At 46.2% G+C, this 15,754-nt stretch overlaps 2 protein-coding genes across 2 annotated transcripts; one reads left to right on the top strand and one right to left on the bottom strand.

Annotated features, from left to right (window-relative positions):
• Window positions 1-882: 882 nt before the first annotated feature.
• Window positions 883-3,989, bottom strand: LOC124687180 (protein WHAT'S THIS FACTOR 9, mitochondrial-like). The gene is made up of 2 exons (XM_047220991.1): window positions 2,729-3,989; window positions 883-1,172 (listed from the first exon to the last, which is right to left on the bottom strand). The coding sequence occupies exon 1, from the start codon at window positions 3,987-3,989 to the stop codon at window positions 2,817-2,819; it is 1,173 nt and encodes a 390-aa protein (XP_047076947.1). The 3' UTR covers window positions 883-1,172; window positions 2,729-2,816.
• Window positions 3,990-4,336: 347 nt separating this feature from the next.
• On the top strand, window positions 4,337-8,084 carry LOC124687179 (chloroplastic import inner membrane translocase subunit HP30-2-like). Its single transcript, XM_047220990.1, has 6 exons — window positions 4,337-4,646; window positions 6,038-6,153; window positions 6,416-6,542; window positions 7,298-7,452; window positions 7,545-7,607; window positions 7,700-8,084. The coding sequence occupies exons 1-6, from the start codon at window positions 4,356-4,358 to the stop codon at window positions 7,725-7,727; spliced, it is 780 nt and encodes a 259-aa protein (XP_047076946.1). The 5' UTR covers window positions 4,337-4,355; the 3' UTR covers window positions 7,728-8,084.
• The last annotated feature ends 7,670 nt before the right edge of the window (window positions 8,085-15,754 follow it).

The raw sequence follows: 15,754 nt of genomic DNA, 5'->3' as shown, positions 1-15,754 counted from the left end.
TTACTCACAATCGAGCCAACAAATCAATGAAGTAGTGACAACTGACAACTCTACCAAAATTTTGTAGCAAGTAATTCGAGTTTGTATAAAAGTAATTCAACAAATCAATTTGAAATTCAATAAGGAAATAAACCCATGCAGTGGAGAGAATTCATCAGGTAGGCTTTACCTGGCTTGACCATATCCTCCAATTTTGCTGCAAACCTCAAACCTTCAGCGATGGTAGCCAGTGATTGAAGTACCAGACAGCAGGGAAGAAGATGAACCCACAAAGAGATTAAGCTCATTGGCCTTGCTTTGCCGGTTGCTGAGGCCTCCGACCCAACAGCCCAGATGTTCACATGAAAGAGAAGAGTTCTAGATCGTCGAATCTCTACAACTCAAGTCATTTACCAGCAATTACAGATGGCTAGATCAAGATATATCATTGAACCCACTAGGGCTGTCAAGCAACGCTATAAGTTCAACTAAGTTTTTGGTTGTTTACTTGCTAATTTCTTGTTGTTTAGACCTATTGCTTTTGCGTACATTATCTTACATCTATCTTTTTCATGTAATTTGTAGTTTTATTTTGAGGGAACTCGTAATTTGTAGTTTGACTTGTATATTTGATGGAGTAACAAATTGCATAATTATTTTACAAGAAATTTAAGTAGTACTTCCGAAACCATCTTAATCTGAAACTGGTCTAGATCGGCAAAAATGCATACATTACCGTATGGATTTGAATTGTACCAAACTAGGTTTGCTATGGTTCTTTAATTTCCGTTAGTAATTGGAAGCAGTGCTTGAGCTCTTCGTGTACCCTCCATTTCTGTCCTAAATTCACCTATGTTTCTATCATTCCATGTACTTTTGTTTAAAAAATATTTACTTAGAAAATATAGAACCTTCGGAGTAGCATTTTATTTACAGAAAAGCACCAAGTTTAGGTGCAAACAATTACATTTCCCTTTGGCTAAGCTACTAAAGGGATGTATTATGGTGTGAAACAACATAACAGAAATAGTGCCTTATATTTTTTCACCATATTTTACAAGTAGTGATTTCTGAAACTGCCAAGACTCAACAGCAGATAATTTCCCTAGACTGTGAAACAACCATCTGTTGGTGATGTACTGTGAACTCGGAAGAACTTCCAAATAATCATTCTGATACACTTTAGTGACAACCTGCATAGCATAGTAGACTCAAATAAACCGTAAGTTCTAAAAGAAGACCTCCAAATGACAATATATACTATCATATTAAGCACTAGGCTTAGTTAATTTCCCAATCACACACAGCATGTGTGTGGAACATACAGAAATGTGCTTGTTAGACTGTTAGCTATAAGTAGGTATTTAAGAAATAATAAGACATACAAGATGATGAGATGAGTTAATGAGAGTGCTACTTCACTACTAGACCAATTTGTACGAGCATTCTACAGCAAAAATAGAAGAAACATACCGAGATGATAATAAGATTTGTTGCAAACTTACAATTAAAGTAAGTCTGGGAAAGGTCATGAGGTTATGAATAACATGCATATCTGAAATATGTCTCCTAAAAGCAACCACACTAAGTTTGCGAAGTATGGCCACGGGCACTGTTTGCCCCAGCTCACAGTTTGTGAGAAAGGAAACCTATCACACCCCATGTTTTCCTATTGTCTTTACATGCCAAAGCATCCCTCTCACAGTGTAACCACTGCAGCTATGATAAGAGATAAGGAACACAAGGGCACCATATTGCGAGCAATAAAGAATGGACAACACCGAATGCTCACATGACTCATGCAGCAAGTGTGCAAGCTTCATAATATTGCAAGTTTAACACGCACGCAGTCTGGTCCTCTCAAATACGCTGTCCCTCAAACTGTTGCATTCATGTAGCAAATAGCAAACAAGTGCTTGAGTGTTTCTAACAATGTTCTGAATGGAATTTGCACATTGCATGCTTATGATTTGATGAAAACAAGGTCTTTTGAATGGCAACAAAGAGTGTACCAGGAAAATAGTGTAGTTTTCACCAAGTTCCGTCGATTGAAATGCCATTCAAATTAGGGCACATAACTTATGATGAAATATATGCTTCAGCTGACAACAAGAAGAAAATGAGTAGGCCAGTTTATATTAGCATGAGGAAATGTATATTTCAATTGAACTAACTATGTTGAGTCAAGTCATACCCAGATATACTTTTTCTTCAGGATTGTGGGTTATGGGAGGTGGGAATGCAGAATGATCATGAAACGATTGGTGGGTTTAGTCAGATCTATTATCTGGATTGGGGGAAAGGGATAATAAGTGGGATAGGATTGAGACACACGAGTCATATCAAAAATTTCAATACCAATGCAGTGGGTCTTGGTTATGAAGGAGATGAGTAAGAGAAGCGAAATTGCATAATCCCTGTTTAGGTCTAAACCCACAAAAAGTAATATAAAGAGAATTTTACTACCTAAAATTGCATTTCTTACGCTACATCCCATCAAATACAAAACAAGGGAATGTGTTTAAAATCTCATATCTCATATCCCATTTCTCAACCCACTACCTTATATCCCATCACAAAAAAAAACCCTTTCCCATCTTGCCTAACCCGCGATACGATCATCCAAACAGCACCTCAAGGTTAAACACTTGCCAGTTTGTTTCATGGTGATCGCATAATTATGAACAAAGACATGCTAATGCTGACAGTATAAGAATGTGAGTTCGTGATGATACAGGAATATGCATACCTCTTGAACATTGCAGTTGCAGAGCATCCATTTCTGAGTTCACTAGATTCAGTGAACTAAGAATCAATGAAGTGTACATATAACACATTCACTCAGAGAGTTCAATTTCTTCGCCTTCCTCACTTTCATCATCCAACTCAATACAAGAGTTACGGCTTTCTCTTCTTCTTGGTGGCAATGCAGCCCTCATCATGGTGGCATACTCCTCTCTGATAGCAACAAGTGGATGCGCATGCTTCTCAAGCAGCTGACTTCCGCCACCATAAGCTTCCCTGAGCACAACTGTCTGTGTACCAAGTACCCTTGAGAGGTAGAAAATGCCCGGGTGGCGCTCAAAAACCTTGGTAAACTTCTGTGGCATGCCAAGCAGCTTCCTCATGTTGCTCACATTGTGGCGCTCCGTCCTCTTTGCCAGTGTGAGGTGCAGCAGCTCGTGGAACACTCCGACGTTGCGCTTCTCTGACACATCAGTGCGGCGGTCAAGGCCCGAGGCGTCGGCGTACGGATTAGTGTACGGCAGCGCCTGCCACTCCCTCAGCCAGTCCATACACTTGCTCCTGAGGCCAAAACCCCTCGTGAAGCTCACCGGAAATGGGAGGCAAGTGGTGTCGCCACCGGCCGCACCCTTCTCGAGCTCGGAGACGGCCAGGCGGTCGTCCCAGGAGAGGAGGCGGAGCCAGACGCGCTCGTCGCCCTCGGGCTGCGCGAGGGTGAAGTGGTCGGGATGGCGGCGGAGGACTGAGGCGCGGTAGTCGCGGGGCAGGCCGAGGTCCCAGCGGAGAAGGTCGACGGTGTGGAGCGGGAGGGAGCGCGGCAGGGTGAGCATAAGGAGGCGGCGGAGGCGGGCGAGCAGGTCGGGTTCCGAGGCGTTCAGGCAGTCCAGCTCCCGTTGCCGGAGGTCGAGCGCCGCGTCAGTGAGGGACACACCGCGGCCGCCGCGGCGAGAGAGCGCGAACAAGGTGCAGTACCTGCGGAGGAACGCGAGCGCGGCCTCCGCGGAGCCGAACAGCTTGTGCACAGACTTTTCGGCGAGGAGCTCGGGGCAGGAGATGCGGTGGCCGGGCCGCGTGGACACGAGGTCGAGCAGGTGGTGGGCGGAGCGGAGGTGGCGCTCCCGCGACACGGCCCCGTCGAGCGCCCGGTCTTTGACCAACTTAAGCTTCACGTTCACCAGCGTCGCTCGCTGCTCCGCCGCAAACAGCGGCGCCTCCCACCACCCCCTCCTCCTTCCCGTCGCCGCCCGCAGCAACTGCCCCGCCATATGGAACCAACCTCGCGTGGCGGGGGTACACACAGGGCCAGGAATGCACAGGGCGGTAACTCTCGCGCGCCGCGAATACCTAGTACTACCCAGGTACCTGTCTCTGCGCCATGGCCGTAGGCCCTCTGAAGCTCCTCAAATGGCGCCGCCGCAGTTGCTGAACTGAAATGGAGGACACTGAAGAAGTAGACCACGAACAGGCAAGTTACTAAGTTGGGTTGGGCTTGGGCTTACAAATGACGGGCCGAAGCCCGCAAGGCGAGCCTGGCTGGTTAGCGAAGAGTCCGAGGGGATAAAGAGAGTGGCCGTTTTCTAAGACGCCGAGACGCAAGGGAGTAGGCGAGGAGCAGAGGGGATTCGGTTGTGATGGCCTCCTCCTCCTCCTCGTCCTTGTCATCGGCGCCGGCGCGCGGCGGCAACCCGCTGGAGGAGTTGACCGGGCGCGTGAGGGCGCTGGAGGCGGGGTTCCGCGCGTGGATGGCGAAGCAGCCCATCCACGTCGAGGCAGCGGTGACCACGGCGGTGGGCGTGGTTCAGGGCGGGGCGCTCGGGGGACTCATGGGCTCACTCACCGCCGATGGGGGATCGCCGTTTCCCATGCCGCCGCCGCCGCCCAACGCCAATCCGCAGGCCGTGGCATCTTTCAAGCAGGCGCAGGTTGCCAACCCTACCACATCCTCTGCTCTTTTTTTTTGTTGTTGTTGCACTTGACGAGTTAGGAGTATAAACTAGTGTGTGTGTGTGTGTGTGTGTGAACGATTGGAACATCCTATATCAAAATTGCAATCAGCGTCATGTTTATCTAACTAGTGGAAGACGGCCCTTTGTTACTGGTAAAAACATGCTGGGGAAGAACATTGAGTAATGCCCCCATGTCCTTGGCTCCACTACAGCACTTGGCCTAGCTCCTCCCAGGGTTATGCTGCTCTACCGCAGAACGGCCATTAAAGTTGCGTTTATGCTAGCTTATTGAGAGTTACTTTTCTCCGCTTTCTGTGAGGTGTAAGATTTATACAGGGTGTATGTGTTCGTGAAATGAAGCAATCTATCTTCCTTAGTTTTGTGACTTCATCTATTATCTTACTGCAAACTGGAGTTGATTTATACAACGAATTTCTATGGAGCTTGAGTCTATTGGTATCTCGTGACATTATTTATAGAGGCTGGATTTACTCTGAGAGTACACTTGCAGTTCTGCTTGAACAAATCGTTGTAAGCACAATGATGCTTTTGGGAAAGAATTAGGGCTCCTTTGATTCATAGGATAGGAAAAGCACAGGAATAGGAAAAACATAGGAGTGGGATGCCATGTCTACTTGAATCCTATGGAAAGATGAAGTGTGTTCGATTGTACCAAAGGAATTTTTCATGAGGTATGACCTAATGTTTTTTTCCTATAAGATTTACACTACAAGATTCCTATAGGATTAGTTCCTATGAATCAACCAACCTGTGTAGAAAATTTCCAATAGGATCCAAATCCTACACAATTTCTATACAAATCCTGTGAATCAAAGGAGCTCTTAGATACAGGTGAGGAGAGCAACATAGTCAGGCGATGACGCAAGAGTGGGCATGACTATAATATGAAAACCAAAATTTGATAAATAGTTTTATCAAAAAATTGCATCGCAACTCCTCCAGCCTATATTTTTGCATGGGCCTCCCAATACATGCCTCCGTTTCTCTTGTAGATCTTTTTCACCCTATAGTCATGTGACAAATGGAGACAAGTTTTAGGGAGACCCAACACAGAAGAACGAGTTAAGGGGCTAAGTGAGAAAGTAGCTGTAGATTAAGGAGTTTCGGAGTTATATTATAGGAACATCCATGCCATGTGTGTTCTGCCACCAGTCCAAATTATAAAAATTGCAAGCTCGTTCATTTTTAATGTTCGCCTGTGGCCTGTTACTTGTGACTCCTAATCTATGGTCAACAGCTAGAATTTTCAGTTTGATAACATGCCAAATGTTGACCCTATCAATATCTTGTGAATCTAAGTTTTGAAATTCTTAGACATGATGGTAATGAAGCTTCTTGCCTCACAGGCTTTAGCTGGTGGACCGTTGGTGCAAGCGCGGAATTTCGCAGTTATGACTGGTGCAAACGCAGGCATATCATGTGTTATGAGAAGGATACGCGGAGCAGAGGACATCCAGGGCAGGTGAGGCTTTGATATTTCATTTTAGTTGGCTCTACATTTCAAGGACTGGTGTCTGATATATGCATTTTAGTATTAGCAATGCGTAGATGCAAAAAAATATTCCTTCCAGTGCTGTATGGATGATAAATGTGCTGTATTCTAATATTCCTTCCAGTGCTGTAGATGGTCCTTATTGCAAAGCTATGGTAATTCATTAATTCTCATTAATAAATAGATACTTGCTACTGTATGGATGATAAATGTGCTGTTTGTGTTTTTATAGCATGGCAGCTGCTTTTGGTTCTGGTGTTCTGTTCTCTCTAGTGAGTGGAATGGGGACTCCTAATCCAGTCGCAAGTGCCATTACATCTGGTGTCGCTTTTGCGGTATTTCAAGGTGGCTTTTTCATGGTAATGATCTATAGACATGTTTGTTGGTATTACAATTTGGAGTATTGTTTTGTTCATTCCATCTTTTCACTCAATTTTCATAGTTGATGAAGAGTCAAGTTGCTGATGCATTGCCTGCTTATTATTGAGAGAATGAATAATCTTTTACCTTGCATGCTGAGATGGCAGTTGCTTCTGTGCATTTGACGAATCATAACCAACTTTAAACTAGCTACAGCTTGTGCTTGACAGGAGCATTATTAAGCGGCTTTTACCTTCTAAATTCACAATGAATCTTATTTTATTGGTTTTGCATGGTAATGTTTGGTACATCCAAAGTATTCTTATGACAAGGTACTTTGGCACTTCAGTTGTCTTATTTCCTTTGTTGTTACAAACTTCACTGTGAAATATCTCTAGAGCGTGGCCACATGTGGAAACCACTTGGAGGCTGGAGCCTTACAGGACTTCGGTCTCCAGAAAACAAGAGAAGAATATTGGGCATGAAAGAGAAAATTTGTTGTTTCATGGTAGCTCGATGAATTTTTTTCTAAATTTGGATGTATTGTGCTAAATTAGTGAGTGTAAATACACATTTGATCCTTCAAACCAGTATGGTCAAATCAAAAGGAATTGCTTCTTTCTCCCTAATCTTCCTTGCCTTGATGAAATTACTATTTGGTTGTCTTGTCATTAATCCACAATGACCTGATATGATGGTCGTTCTGGTATTATTATTGTGCAATAATTTTGCCCATCGGTCTATATATATGTAGATTGGGCAGAAGTTCTCGAAGCCACGGGGTGTGAGTGAAGATACCTATTATTCCAGTACAAGGAGCATGTTACAAGAACTAGGCCTCGAGAAATATGAGAAGAATTTCAAGAAGGGTCTTCTTACTGATCATACCTTGCCCCTCCTTACTGACAGGTATGTTTATGTAGGTTCAATCATATTATAAACCCTTTTAGCCATGCATGTATGATATATTCATGATACTCTACTTAATGTTGTTGCTTTAGTGCTCTGAGAGATGTGAAGATCCCCCCTGGGCCCAGACTTCTCATACTTGATCAAATTAAAAGGTTGGAAATCATTCTACACGAATTTTATGGTTCTAGATTTGTTTCCGTCACTTGAATTTATTTATTTGATCTATTTCGTACATATTTTCTAGGGATCCTGGGTTGGCGAAAGCACAGTGAAAACTTGCGTCTGTTTGCTGGTGGTTATTTTTTGGTTGATAGATAAGGATTATCGGAAGCTGTGTCCGTCTCGATTTCTAGTTATTATTATCAGAGTAGTCAGTTTTGCATTTTTGTATTGATTTTCTAGTAATAATTAGTTGTGTGCTTCAGTTGAGTTTCAACTCAGTTATTCTGCTCTATGATTCAATGAGTAGTAAGTGTTTTTGTTTGTAACAGCTGTAGAACTTCTCCAGTTATAAGTGTCAAATTTCCATGGAAGTGAATCTGTCAACACTAGATACCTCAAATGGCTCACAGGCTCCAGTTAGCTTTGTGTTTTCAATAAATAAATCAATCAAACATTGTGCAAATCTACATATACATGTGGATTTGAATACGATTCTTTTGAAACTCAAGCACAGTTTTTATTTCTCTCTCAAAAGTTTGGGGTAACTAGGGCCCGTGAGCTAGAAGTCTCCATCTTAAGCGGACTGGTCTTATATTAGCAGTGTTTGGAGTGTTAAACATAAGTCACGGAACTTTCTTCCAAAAGCCAGCTGCAGATACTAACTTGACAGCCGGTGTTCTGAAAACAAGCTTGCGAGACATTGCACCAATAACCAAAAGAAAACTTTATGAGTTTATTCTGACCCTTCCCAAAGTAATACTGTACATATCATTGACACTGTCAGCAATCTGTAAGTATGACATAAACTTCAAAAAAAAGTTGATCTTTAGTCCAAAATATCGTCTATGTGAAGAGGCATGGGGAGAAGTCGTGGCAGTAACCTCCGGTAGCCATGTGGATAGCCCACTATTTTGCATAAAATATATACTAACTAAATTATATTGCCAATGTATTACATCATCTTTCTTTGAGAGTCATTTGTAATAGCTCAAGGTAACAATACATATAACTTCAAATCTAGGATAAAGCATATCCTATAACTTGCAAACTAGGATACATAATGAGGTAAAATGGTAATTATTGGAGAGATAGTGAAGATGATCTCATATATAAGTATTTAATTGACAAAAAAAACAATATATGTTACCTTGTGGACTTCCTACCACGGAAACCACGTCATGTGGAAAGATAATAACTGAAACTAGATAAAATACATAGAAGCCATGAATTGGGAAAGCTGTTTTCATTACTGAATCAGTATGTTGTCCCACCTTACAAATACAAACACTCCGCATAGGTACAATATTGTGGCTTTGCAAGCACTCACATAGATACAAACTTGCGAATTCGCAAACACTCACTTAGATATACGACATTGTGAAAGGACATCTTAGTCCCTAGGTGGGTTTTGGTGTGAATGACACATGATCAAGGGACTAACCATGCTATAAAGTGGTATGAACATGTGGTAGTCTATATTGTTGGAAATATATATATGTGCGGATGGAGGCCACCTATTCAAAAAAGGAGAAAAATAAGATGACATCTTTAATTTTCTATATATTTATCTTATGCTTTAGGTCATAAGAAAATCACACCATTAAGAGGGGTTTCAAGGTTATATTGACAATGGTCTCAGATACCCACAAATATGCTTTCCACAATCCAAGTTCGAGAAACTCCAAGAAAACAAGAAAGCACACAGCTATGTAACCTTGACTTTCCTTTTTCTTTTGTGCATTCGGTGATTGAGCCTTGAGGTTCCGAGTTGGCCCTCTAGGGCACCAAGATTTTGGATTGCATTCCGGAATTTTTTTCGAAGTGAAACAATACATGTTCTGGACTCATGTGGAATGAGTCATGGATTCTGGATTGCCCTGAGACCTTCCCCGAGGGAAATATGCATACGGGCTGGCCAACAGGGAGATTTTTTGGGATCTATAAATGACCCCATCATTATTCCCCAACACTTTTCCGTTTGAGCTAAATCAAACAAATAGGTGTTGAGATCTTCCAATACCTCCACCGAAACTCAAATCATTTGAGGGAAAAATAGAGGAGATCCAGATCTATAATCCTACAAATCCAAAAGCGATTCTCCCTTGAATTCAGAAGTTACTTATTACTCTTGAATTTTGTCGTGTGTGGATCGGAGCTTTCAAAAAGTTTGTGAGAGTTTGAAGGTCATCTTAAAGCCTACCACAAGTGGTTGGACTCCTACTTCGCCGAGGAAGCTCGGGAAAAAGAATGGCAGTGGCGTTTTCTTCTTTCTTGCAAGGTTTCTCCCCTTAAGAGCATCTCTAGTAGACCTCCCAAATCGCAAATCCCAAACTCCTCGTAGCCGCGGATTCTCCGCCACCGTTCTCATGATTCGTCGCGGTTTGCTGCGCTTTGCAGATGAACCCGTGCGCGTTGTTCTTGTTGGAGGACTCGTCCTCGACTCCGATTTGGAGGAGCCGCTCGACGACGACCTGGAGCAGACGTTGGTGATACTCGCCGCGAAGGAGATCTTGGACGTGAGGCCGAAGAAGCGGAAGGGGTCAACCATGGGGCGGTTGTGCATCCCCCGGAACCGCGCCCTCGGCTATAATCTGCTCATGCGCGATTATTTTGCCGAGGTACCGACATACCCGCCCCATCTCATATTGTATGTATTGAACATGGAAAAGTTGTCCAAAAGCTCAGGAAGGCTTGTACTATGGCCGGAGAGAACCAACAATTGTCCTTAAGGCAATTGCATCACATGATCTTTGGATTTGGCACAGTTTTTTGGTTTGCCCGGTTCTCTCAATGATATCAATGATATCAATGTATTGCATAGATCCCATCTTCTTGCCCGACTAGCTAAAGGTGATGCCCCGACTTGCAACTACACTGTCAACGGGAGGGAGTACACAATGGGGTACTACCTTGCCGATAGTATATACCCGGATTGGGCCACATTTGTGAAAACCATCAAGGAACTAGGGAATAGACCTGAAGCTGAGCTTGAAAAAGCACAAGAGGCAGCTCGAAAAAACATTGAGCGGGCTGTCGGTGTTTTGCAAGCTAGATTTGCGATAGTCTGAGGACCAGCCCAATTTTGAGATATGGATACACTCAACGATATCATGACCAGTTGTGTGATTCTACACAATATGATCATGGAGGATGAGAGGGGTTTGAACTTATCATTTTTCTTTGATAATGTTGGCACTCGGGTCAAACCTTCTAGAAATCCAGATAATGTGCAAGCTTCTTGAAACTTACCGGCTGATTGAGAGTGACAAGTCAGCAAAACAACTTTAGGAAGATCTCGTTACCAACCATTAGCAGAGGCACTGCAACTAGGATTTGTTTATATTTTCAACCATTTGTTATTTGTTCAATTGTTGTTGTATCATTTGATTCATATTGTCTCAAAATATTTGTTTTAATTTGTATTCTATGATAGTAAACATTTGTTGCAATAATTCAGATTATTGTTATATTTTATGAAACATTGTTGTGTCAATTGATTGATTGTGATATTTTGCAAAACTGTTTGTTGCGGTTCTGGACTGCGCGGCCGTTTTTCAGCCTGCAAAACGTGTTTGAGATGACCCGGATACATCTATTTTGGGGTTTGCGGTTTGGGGTTCGGCTAGAGATGCTCTAAGAGCATCACTAGTAGTACCCCTAAACCCTCAAACCGTTTTAAGGGTTGAGAATGGGCATTCTTTTGGCACGTTTGAGGGTTGTCAGGGTTGGGTTTGAGGGTTCTAGTCTTTGCCCCAACCCCAACCCTTGAAACTGTCATATGACATATCAAAAATTTCATCATCTCAACAATAGTTTGAAAGAAACAATAATCATTCTAATTATTATTACAACACCGAATAGTAGTTTCAAACACATAATAAAATCACTCAAGTTATTACAACAATGTTTTTGCAAATGATAATAATATTTCGAATCAAATAGGACATAGAAAAAGTAAAACAATGGTAGATCATTGGCCTTGGCGCCGGCCATCCAACTGCCAGTGGTGCTCTACTAGATCATGCCGGAGCTGGGCATGAGTCTTTTCATTCTCAATCTGACGATGTGCTTCAAGAAAAGCTTGTACGCGAGAACTGTTTCTTTCCGGTTGCACACGGGTACCAACATTGTCATAGAAACAAGGCAGGTTTAAGCCTCTCTCATCCTCGAGGATCATGTTGTGTAGAATCACACAATATTTCATGATGTTCACCAAGGTTTTTTTGTCCCAAAAACGAGCTGGGCCCCGAACTATGGCAAACCTTGCTTGCAAAACACCGAAAGCTCTCTCAATATCGTTGCGGGCTGCCTCTTGTGCCTTGGTGAAAAGAGCCTCTTTTTTGGTTAATGGCACCCCATTTTTCTCTTTGATGGACTTCACAAGAGTTGCCCACTCGGGATAAATGCCATCGGTGATAGTATCCCATTGAGTACTCATTGTTCATGACCTTGTAATTGCAAGTAGGAGCATCCCCGAAAACTAATCTTGCAAACAAAGGAGACCTATTGAGCACATTGATATCATTGAGTGTGCCCGGCAAACCAAAAAATGCATGCCAAATCCATGTGTCATCCGATGCCACGGCCTCAAGCACAATGGTTGCATCACGGCTTTTACCGCAATACATGCCTTGCCATGCCTTTGGACAATTTTTCCATGTCCAATGCATGCAATCAAGACTACCAAGCATCCCCGACCATCCCCTTTTTTCATTCATCTCCATCAATCTCTTTGTATCTTCTTCGTTGGGTGCTCGAAGATACACATCACCATACAACCGGATGACCAATTTTGTAAACCTACGGACGGACTCCGTGGTTGTATCTTGTCCAATGCGAAGATACTCATCAGTGTAGTCCGCGGGTATGCCATAGGCGAGCACCTGCATTGCCGCCGATATCTTTTGGTACCCACTAAACCCCATGATACCGGCGGCGGATCTACGACGCTTGAAATAATCTGAGGCGACCGCACAATCATTGACAATCTTCGCGAACAAACTACGGCGCATTCGGTACCTTCTCCGGAAGAGGTGTGGTGGGTATGTCGGTACCTCCGCGAAGTAGTCGTGCATCAATTGCTCGTGGCCGAGAGCGCGGTTCCGGTAGATGGTGACTCGCCCCATCTTCGACCCTCTCCTCTGATCCATCAGCTTCTTGCGGTCTTCAAACTCTTGCACGTCGATGAGGAGGCTCACCATCTCGACATCGTCGTCTTGAAGCAACTCCTCAATATCCGAATCATCCGACGATGACCAACCGGAATCATCAGACAACGACGCCGTATCGTCGGTGTCCATCTACATAATACAACACAAACTAATATACGAGTTTCCAACAATGTAGCTAAAAGAAAAATTAGCAAAAAATAAACAACAAGGGGCATACCGGGGCGGGCGCGACGGCTCGGGCGGCGGGGAGGCGGGCGCGGCGGCTTGGGCGGCGGGGAGGCGGAGGCGACCGGGCGGCGGGGGCGCGGCGGCTCGGGCGGCGGGGAGGCGGAGGCGACCGGGCGGGCTCGCGGCGGCTCGGGCGGCGGGAGGCGGGCGCGGGCGGGCGGCGGGGAGGCGGGAGGCGACGGCGGGCATGCGGGCGGCGACGGCAGCGGGCGAGCGGGGCGGCGGCCGGCTCGCGGCGGGCGGCACGGATCCGCGGGCGGCGGGGATGACGCGGGCGGGCGACGGGAGGCGCGGATCCGCGGGCGGGGGAGCTCGCGGCGGCCAGCGCGGGTCGAGGGGAGGCGGGGGCGGCCGGAATGGCGGCGGGCGGGCGCGCGGACGCGGGAGGTTGGGCCGGTGAAATTTCCGTCCCGCGCGAGATGGAAGAGGAGTGCGGGTTGGGGCAGTTTGGCCTCCCCAACCCTCACTTCTACAGGTTGGAATGGGGAGTAGGGGTTGGACCTCTAAATTTTTTTAAGGGTTTAGGGGTTCTAGTCTACGCTTTTTTCTCGCCGAAAACTGTAAAAAAAAGCGGTTATTTTTACATATTTGAGGGTTTAGGGGTACTACTAGTGATTGTCTAAGGAGATGCTCTAAGGAACAAAAGGAAGTGAACCTGCAAATAAGAGTTCTTTTTCTTGAAGAGAAAACTCCAAGAGTTTCACATACAGCATTAATCTTGGCAGCCCGTTTGGTTGGAAACCAATTAATCCAGTACACAAAACTTCAGGGACGATATACTAATGGCCAGGCTGGGCCCATCAGGTCAGTATGAGAACCCATGAGAAAACAAAACAATGAAGAAAAACAGGAAGAATAGCAACAGATCGAAAATCAAATCGGCGCCGTTTTTATTCCCAAAAGAAAGGCTGGTTCACATGCATGATCACAGGGAGAGATAAGGATTCCCATCAATATTATTACTCTTGAGCGCGCAGGTACGGTAGTACTTCCGTCTCCTCCGCAACCACGTACGCGCGCTGCCGGCGGCTCTCCACCACCGCCGTCCGTCTGTCTGTCTTCCTGCCCACTCACCAGTATCGATCGCTCCGTCTCCTTGATCCTCCTCTTTCTTTACATGAGTAAGCTGCTGCTGTGCGTCTTGCTGGTGCTGCAGGCTCTGCTCGCCGGCTACCAGCAGCTGGCCGTGTCTGCTTCCGCTCATCAGATTGGAGACGATTTTTTGTGTCAAGATCCAGTCCGGGGACAGAGCGGCCTCATGTTGAGCCATGCCGGCAGCAACGACGAGCTCAACGGCGACAGCGATTGTCCCGGAGATTGGACCCGAGAGCGAGAGGAGGCCGTCATGGATGAAGAAGAAGCGTTCTTCTCTGGTGACGAGTACACCGGAGAAGACGACGAAGATGAAACGCTGTTCGTCGCACGAGATCTTGACAGATGTGCTGATGAAGAAGAGATTGCATACGCTGAAGAGAGTCCGATGCTCGGCGGTCGTGGACATGATGCCGTTGCTGAAGCTAGCAAGGACTCGGAGGAGCTTGGGAGCAGCAGCGGCGGTGATGTGGAGTGCCCGGAGTGCGGGAAGGTTTTCAGGAGCGACAAGTCCATGTTCGGGCACCTCAGGAGCCACCCGGACCGGGGGTACAAAGGCGCCACGCCGCCACGCGCCAAGCCCAAACTCGTGCCAAGTCGCCCGTCGACGTCGCCGTCGCCTGTTAACGACCGCCCCGGCCCCGCCCCCGTGGCGAGGTACAGCCAGCGCGACCCCAATCTGAACGCGTTCGAGATGCTGGCGGGCTACATAATGCTGACGCTCAAGCACCGCGACAGCCGGATCGCGCGGGAGCGGGAGCGGGAGCAGTCTGTCAATGTCAAGAGAGAACCAGATGTGTCACCTGAAGCTGAAGATGAAGATGAAGATTCAGCAGTGAGCAAAACAGGAGGAGACGGCGTCGCCCTCCGCGACAGACATGGCAGTTCAGGTTCAGTCACCACGATAGAGGAAGACAACCCCAGCGAACACGGAGGTTCCACTGCAGAGCTGACAGCAGCAGCAGCAGAGCCGGTACGCCGCCCCAGTGAACATGGTTGCACCACCGTAGCCGTAGAGGCCCCAACGAAGTCGAAGAGGGAGAGGAGCAACAAGTCGAAAGAAGCAAGACAGGCGCGCAGGAAGGAGAAGGATGTGGCGAGCTCAGGCAAGGGCAGGGGCCCTTACATCTGCAAGCACTGCCAGGCGGTGTTCCCCACGCACCAGGCGCTAGGCGGCCACATGGCGGCACACAACAAGGACAGGAGGGTCCAGGCCCAGAACGAGCAGACTGCATTGGATTTGGAGGCACACCACCAGAACAGGCAAGGCGGCGACGAGGAGGAGGTGGGCCGGCGGGGCGGCATGTCGGCGTCCACCAGGGCACTGCTCATGGAGCGCTACACCAGGATGTTCAACCAGGGATGGCAGACCAGGCAGGAGAATGGAGGGTACAGGAGGCAGCACCCTGAGTGCGAGGATGGCAGCACCCTGCCACAGGTGGCGCCGCCGGTCGCTGATCGAGATCGGTGCAGGCTGTTTGGCATTAACCTCAATGTCCAGGCTCCACATCAGGAATAGAAGAAGAAAGAAACGCAGATCCTTTCTGTGTTTTAGGAAATATAATAATAATCGCGAATAAATACTGGAATGCTGCGCAGGCAAGCAAATTATATATATTACCATGTATCTTGAGAGAAGGTTGTAC

Source organism: Lolium rigidum, chromosome 2 (assembly GCF_022539505.1).
Source record: "Lolium rigidum isolate FL_2022 chromosome 2, APGP_CSIRO_Lrig_0.1, whole genome shotgun sequence".
Lineage (NCBI taxonomy): Eukaryota > Viridiplantae > Streptophyta > Magnoliopsida > Poales > Poaceae > Lolium > Lolium rigidum.
This window is presented reverse-complemented; position numbering and strand designations above follow the sequence as displayed.

What these genes read in the sequence shown, in the direction of transcription:
- LOC124687180 (XM_047220991.1), bottom strand. Translation starts at nt 3,989, where the DNA reads ATGGCGGGGCAGTTGCTGCGGGCGGCGACGGGAAGGAGGAGGGGGTGG.
- LOC124687179 (XM_047220990.1), top strand. Translation starts at nt 4,356, where the DNA reads ATGGCCTCCTCCTCCTCCTCGTCCTTGTCATCGGCGCCGGCGCGCGGC. An exon ending in GCAGAGGACATCCAGGGCAG is followed by an intron (nt 6,154 to 6,415) that starts GTGAGGCTTTGA and finishes GTGTTTTTATAG; the next exon opens with CATGGCAGCTGCTTTTGGTT. An exon ending in ATACTTGATCAAATTAAAAG is followed by an intron (nt 7,608 to 7,699) that starts GTTGGAAATCAT and finishes CATATTTTCTAG; the next exon opens with GGATCCTGGGTTGGCGAAAG.